General features: G+C 39.5%; 1 protein-coding gene across 2 annotated transcripts in view; it reads right to left on the bottom strand.

Moving 5' to 3' along the window:
- Positions 1 to 1,898: 1,898 nt before the first annotated feature.
- AVL9 (AVL9 cell migration associated) overlaps positions 1,899 to 7,328 on the bottom strand; it is a 44,313-nt gene continuing 38,883 nt past the window's right edge. For both annotated transcript variants that reach the window (XM_066631189.1, XM_066631191.1), the window contains 2 exons: positions 6,525 to 6,613; positions 1,899 to 5,382 (listed from right to left, as the gene is read on the bottom strand). In XM_066631189.1, the coding sequence (XP_066487286.1) occupies positions 5,288 to 5,382; positions 6,525 to 6,613 (184 nt within the window). In that variant the 3' untranslated portion in view covers positions 1,899 to 5,287. The remainder of the gene's footprint in view (positions 5,383 to 6,524; positions 6,614 to 7,328) is intronic.

Raw genomic sequence — 7,328 nt, 5'->3', positions numbered from 1 at the left:
TTAGGTTTAAAGAAGTGGGCCTGACATGGTCTTTTGAAGGTATTGAATAAAGGCAGGGCAGTTGGTGTAAAAAGCATGAGAGTGAGGTTAAGCTTTCCCTTCATTTTCATGGCAAAAATTACTCTCCAAAGCAGTTTTGAGAAACTGTCATTTGATGGACAAATAAGCCACCAGAAGGGCACCTGTTTGTTTAAACCCCTCCCCACTAGCATGCTATGCTCCCATGCTGATTTTCCCACCTGTAGTCAAACTTCAAAGTACCACTTCATCATTTAGACCTGTCTTTAAAACTTAGGGTCGCACTAGATGTTATTTTAAAGCCTATTCTTTTCTTCCTGTTCTGTGGTTGGCAAATGTGTTGAAATGAACTAACAAGAGATTAAAACTTCAATTAAAATAAGGTTTCATGTTTAGTACTGACAGGACTATGGAAGTTCTGCTTTATATACAGAATACAATGGTGAATACAATTGTAAATACATACTGGAGCTCTACATTCCTTACATTGTATTTCACTGCCTTTTTTTTTACTTCTAAAAATGTTTTCCTTTACGCGGTGTGACTCAAAGCTGTGAGAAACGAAGCCCCCTGATCCTGAAGTATGGCAATGACATATGCCATCATTGCAATGTGTCTTAAATGCCACAAGACTCCATGTGGCAGCTGAAGGGCTCTGTGCACTGGCATAGATGGTTGAGCTGTGGTTCCCAAACTGGTGAGTCCCCTTAAGAGTGGTCCTGCACCCATAGCAGTGACAGTGCTGCAGTGATCACAGTGCTGCTGCTACCAAAGGACTTAATTCTTACCTAGGGGGCAGAGGTGGTCTGCTGAGGTTTCTGTAAACAATCCTTATCTCCAATCAGTAGGTACTTCTGTTTTTGGAAACCAGCTCTGCCCTGTGGTGCCATTGCTGCCCCCCTCCCCACCCACAGATATTTTCCTGGTTCCCAACTAACCTATAGGGGTTTGGAAACCACTGGTTTAGAGAGATTATTACTCCTGTGTTACAGTCATTTGTATGAATGCTGCTGAGAGATCCAGCAGAACCAGATACAGTCCTAGTGACCCAAGTCAGTTTCTGTTCTGAACCTCTCCTGGAAGCCACGCTGAAGTGGTTCCAGAAATTCTTGGAAGTGGGCTGCTGCTTCATGCATCAATACCTCACCAAAGAATAGGTTAGACCAGTGGTTCTCAGATGTTTAGCACTGGGACCCACTTTTTTAGAATGAGAATGTCAGGACCCACCTGAAGTGACATCATCAAGCAGGAAAATTTAACAATTCTAGGCTGTAATCCTGCCCACACTTCCCGAGGAGTAAGTCCCATTTACTATCATTGTTAAAAGCATATACATAGTAGCCTGTTAAAAGTACAGAGCTGTAACATTTCCCCAGATGCAGTCACCTACTATGGTAGCATCAAGTCTAATATTAAAATATGGAAATGAATGGGTCCCAACCCACACTTTGAGAAACACTGGGTTAGACTGATAGTGGTGGTTCACCCTCTCCTGGAAGCACTCAGGACACAGAGGCATCATGCCCTCTCCTCAATAACTGTTAACACTCTACCGCACTGGGCAAGATGAAGGTTTAGTGTGCATGTGGGTCCTAGGATCTTTAAGAATTCTGTATGTTTGGGCTGTACAACTTGAAAGGAATCTATACTGGGTTAAGCAAACTTGTTACTTGGCTATGAGTCATAGTGTGTTTCAAGCTGTCCTAGTTTGCTAGTTCCCTTTTATCAGTATCTAGGAGAGGGAGCTGCCAGTATGATTTTCTATCCCAAACTACATCCCAAGGCAAAGCAGTGCACAAACATCTATAGTCTAGCCAGTCACCATTTCTCCCAGTAAACCAGTCAACACCCAGCAAGATGCATTCAAGCAAAACCAGAACGATTGTTTTATTCAGAACAAAATATACAGCAGAAGCATTAATAGTCTTTTGGACACAATACTTTATGCTTTAATAGATGGAAATACCTAAACTTACCAGTCTTTTCCTTAACAGCCTGGTACCAAAGATCAAGTTGAAATAAATATTTCATTTCAAGTAATTCATGATTACTCAGTTGTATATGTGAAAACTAGCGTTGTGGATTGAGGTTTTTACTTTGATAAGAAAGGAGTAGAAATAGGACTAATCAATTTTTAAGTGGAAGTAGAAGGTATTTCTAGTCTTATTGTAACAGTATACTTTCTAAATAATCAGATTAAAAATCTAAAATCAATCTCTGCATGGTGCAAATATATAACTCTGTGGTAGAAAGCACCAGCACACAAAACAAAATCTTACAAAATATCAAATTAGCAGCCTGATCCCAACAAAACCCAATTCATGGCAATGCCCATGAATTATTATACTGAGCAATGAGCTGGCATACCAGTGTGTGGATTGTATTCTGAACATTTACTTGCTAGTAAAGTAACGGTAGTCAAGCCTTGACTGTACAGTTAGAAATGTAATTTGGATACTGGGACTGTTAATGTTTTGGCTGGTTCATACAGACCCTGGCTGAATTGCTCTTACATTGACCAGGATAGGTTTGGTTCACACTTCACGTTTTCAGTCAGGTCCTGAATTTTAAAAGCAGGACTATGTATGAGCCTCACATGTCTATCCAAGCCCCACTATATACTGGGCTGCTGTACATATCTGCTTTTAACTAGTTACTAACATGTAAGTTAAAAGAACAGCTAAACCAGTTGCTGTTTTTGCTTTGAGAAGTATCCTGTAGCAGAAACAGCAAATTACATGTAAATCACAGTGGGTAAGATGGTATGGGTAGCATCTTGTCCTGTACCCACTTTAATGAATGGCAGTGGTATATCAGTTTGGGTCCTGAAATGCTTCCAGTGAACTAGACAATAATGCTTTTATCTGTTGAGATGCAGCATAAACTTTTTACATGCAGGGAAGTCATTGATGGCTTAAATACCCCCTTTACCACAAACTGTATCCATAGGGTGGTTTCAGAAGATTCTTTTGGAATACTCATGCTCTTAGGCACATTCAAACACTATGTACCTGTGACAATTTGTCCAGTGTACATTGTACAAGCCAATGCATATGCACTACCTAATTGTAACTACTATAATGCAGCTTTCAAACCATTTCTAATCAGGAAAAATGTTGAATTACATGACCTGAAATACTTTAAACTGTAGTGGCATCATTAATTGTACAATTAAATACTACTAGATTTCTAGAGTAAAGATGTTTAATAGTGTAAAATATTTAACATTTATTCCAAGATGGTGGCTATTATAAGCTGCTCTACACAAACTTCACTGAAAAATGAAGGAAATGTGGTTTTAGCCATTTCCACCCAATGTTGCATATACGCAACAGGGATCAAATGTGTACATCTATGGCCAAGCAGAAATGGGTTAAGTTACTGACACACCAATCTAGTCTTAAGAATTCTGCAGATCAAACTTTAGGGAGCTTGTAGCTCAGTCAGCAAGAGGTGGTTCTAAAAGAGTTTCTTTTAAGGAAATAGGAAAACCAGTACATTGTATTAAGTGATGTTACAGCTACAAAGATCTCTCTGAAGGCAAGCTGCTTCTGCATGTCTGCATTACAGTAACTGTGCTATAGCCACTTTGCTGTGTGGTTTAGATGATGTTTCTTGGCAAACATAACTAAAAGCTGTGACTACTGCACAGAAAAAAAGTTACAGGCTCATTTGAGGACTAGTGAATTACCATTAACTGAAGAGAGCACATTAAAGGCTTACCTGCATCTGAAGAATGGGACAGCTACCTTCTATTTCAATTGCCAGACTATGGGAGGGGGGAGCCAAAGTAGTAAGTTTGCCAAACACTGCTTACAAGAAGCTATCAGAAGATTGCAAAGCTTTTCTGTCACTTTTTAATCACCATTTCAATTAACACCTCAATCTTGAGTAAAAATTGCACATGTGTATTTATAGTGTGCCATGCATGGCCACTAAGGACAGAATGGTGCCACATAGTATGCTGGACATGCTTTTTTTTTGATAAGTGGTATCTGTACAGGAAAACTTTAGTGCAGAAGCTTTATACCACCATCCCTGTAAACCAGACTTTCTAGAATCAGATAGGATGCAGAACCCCTGACTGGGTGGCAATTGTGAGGAAAAGAAAATTCCCAGGGGTAACTTTGGAATTTTTGCTTTATTTTTGCTAATCAGTGCCCTCTTGCCTCAAATGGATAGATGTACCATTACTGATCACAAAAAATGAAAGGCCAGGAGTTGCCGATATTGCACCAAACCAGGCAATGTGCAGTTACAATCACTGTTTCAAGTCTGTTAGTCTACATAGGGAACTAGGGAGTTTCACAGTAGTCAGGGACAAAACTATGATGTACTTGACTTTGACACAGGGAGCCTAACTTTGCCAGAGAGGTAGGTTTTGGTTATAGGTATTCAGCAGTAAAAGTTTAACACCTACTGTAGGAATACAACACAAGCATAGGGTTTATGAAATCAAATGATATCCCTAATTAACAAAAGAAATCTATCTGCATACACATCATGCTCATATTACTGAGCAACAGTTCTATTTAAAGAGGTTTCCCAACCAGCCACTCCAATAAAGTAACACAGATTCTTAAAAAGAACATGAGGTGTGTGGTTCAATCAAGCTTCTCCAACTTATCGTTTTATCTATGATCTTTCTAAATTAAACTTGGGGAAAAAAATCCAATATACCTAGTGAGATTTGTATATATCAAACGGGAACTGATGCAAGACTGCTAATACAGTAGCTGCTTTGCTTTCATTTGGTGTTCTAAGCATTAAGGCTGCAACTGGGCACTCAGTTCTGTTCATTTAAATCTCATTTATTTCACTTCATTCCACCAAAGAGGTGCTTAGAACTGCAGTTCTCTCTGCATAAGTTTGTGGAAGTGCATTCCATCGAAATGAAAAGAAGGGACCTTATGTGTTCAAAAGTTGGTCTTCAAATGCAAGCTTCATACACAAATGTTTTGTTCCAAGCTGAAGATTCAGCTCTATTCTTAATTTTTAAAAAAGTCTAGAGGTGGATTTTAAAATACAGCAAAGTTTACATAAAACATCTTCACCAACCAAAAAAGCCTTTCCTGCAACAAGACCTGTTTACTACAGTCTTTACAAAGGCTCAGATTTAAACAGAGGCATTAATGCAAAACGACAGCCTGCAATACAGCTTTAAAGGCTATTCTTCATCCTCATGCTGCTTGAATTCATGTGCACACTGAGCAAAACCATTTGGTTTTCTTCCAGAACAAATGCAAAGGATTGGTCCACTGTGGAATAATTACTCCCCAAGGCTTTGTGTTGACTGGGTGAAAGTAGAAAGCCACGAGGACATGGCCGATTTTGCAGTCGTAAGGGCCCCTCCAACCGACTGACCTGTATTTTAAAAATGGAGGATTGGTGGCGGGAAGGAAAGCAAGGACATTATTCTCTCAGTTTTAAAAGTGCTCACTTTTCTATGCAATGCTCTTAATTTGCGCACACCCCTGAAGCAATCTCAAATACAGTTTGACTTCTTAAAGCCTGTCTCCTAGACTCAAGGTGGTAAATTTAAAACAGAATTTTAAAATATATAAAGCAAAGTATATTATATAAAGTGTTTTACAAAATACCATCTCAAGCAGCTAGACCTCACAATGTTTCCTAAGGTAGTTTAAATATCCTCCAGGAGACATTCAGTGGTTGTGAAGAATTCACCAGTCAAGGCTGTTCAGATTTAATCTATACATCCAGGGTTTCTAACCCACTTTTTGACTCTTAAAATGGCCTCCAGTGCACATTGTAGGTTTGCTGTAAAACCTAAATAGAGGGGGATAGTTAAGGAAGGACATAGCAGCTAAAAAGTAAAGATTGGCACGTTGTGCCCAGGTTGGCCAATAACACAGGTCTACAAAATTGAGGATCAGAAAAGTTTTTCCCAAACTTTATGGTGGTTTGATATGAATTTGGGGTGCCGATTCCAAAAATAGCATCCGTTTTGCCCTATCACATCTAGTTTTGGAGATATAGTATAGCCCTATTAGTGAATGGTTCAAGCGGTTTCCTCATGAGGAAGCTGCTTGAACCATTCACTAAAGAGGCTATGCCGTGTCTCCAAAACTAGACGTGACAGGGCAAAATGGATGCCATTTTTGAAATCAGCACCCCAAACATACCCAGGAATTGATGTAACGTTTAAGGAAGCAAAATGTATGCTGGCCTGTGTAATTATCCAACACCCACAGTTATCTTTAGATGGGGAGGTTGAAACAGAAATACGCAATGCTGGTGTCCCAACTCATTGCACTTGCACAGCAAAAGTCTGGTGACTGAGAAGATGTTCTATGTCCAGTTTCTGTTGTACTTGCTCAATATGCAGCGGCTGAGCTGCTGTCCAACTAGCCCTAGCTGGAGTGGGCAACACTTGCATGTAGCTAGTAGATATGCGCAAACGCTCTAGCATTAATGCTATCACTGCAGATGTGCTTGCATCATGCTACTATTGGCACATACAGATTTTGGATGGTGGGGTTTCTTACCTACAGCTCTTCCTGTCTGTACAACATTCCGGCTGGTGGTAACCATGGCATTTCCAATCTTCTTACCCCGTTCACTATTTTGAACTGAACTAAGCAAAAGAAGAAAAGGATAGGATTGTATAACTGACTTTGACCAAATCAAAGCACACTAAATTGATCATACCAATGAAGCATGATCAAATGCACAGCTGGCGTTTAGTGGCAGGCACTGAGGAGTGCCATCAAGTCTACAAATCTAGAAAATTCCCAAAGGTCCTCAAAACATTACCACAGATCAGCCATTTTCAACCTTTTTCAGCTCATGACATACGGACAAGGCAGTAAAGTTGTCAAGGCACACTACTAGTTTTTAATTACGTTATTATGCTACAATTAATTTAATTAATATTTAAATTATTAAATATTAAATTAAATTTGATTAATTAAATTCATAATATAACTAATACATTGAGGATACAAGCCTAACCAGGTATACTCAGAAGTAAGTCCCATTTTGTTCAATGGTGCTTACTCTCAGGAAAGTGTGGTTAGGATTGCAGCCTTAGATCATTACATGACAATTGAAGAAATTCACAAGAAGCTTGGAGAGAGAAGTATATGTTGTTTCTAGAATTACATGATCACATTGTTATCAGTTGATATGCTCTGATATGCCAGGCGAAGAAAGGCAAGACTGAGCACGTACTGGAGAAATGTGGGGTGAGGAGCAGTGAGGAGATGTGGCTGAAACAAGTGCAGGATTCAATGGGGTGTGGGGGAGAGAGAGAATTTGAGGCAACTGATTCTGGACTTTGAAAGGTGGGG

This window comes from Tiliqua scincoides, chromosome 5 (genome assembly GCF_035046505.1).
Source record: "Tiliqua scincoides isolate rTilSci1 chromosome 5, rTilSci1.hap2, whole genome shotgun sequence".
Classification (NCBI taxonomy): domain Eukaryota; kingdom Metazoa; phylum Chordata; class Lepidosauria; order Squamata; family Scincidae; genus Tiliqua; species Tiliqua scincoides.
The sequence above is the reverse complement of the archived record's forward strand: the minus strand, read 5'-3'. Positions and strand labels throughout refer to the sequence as shown.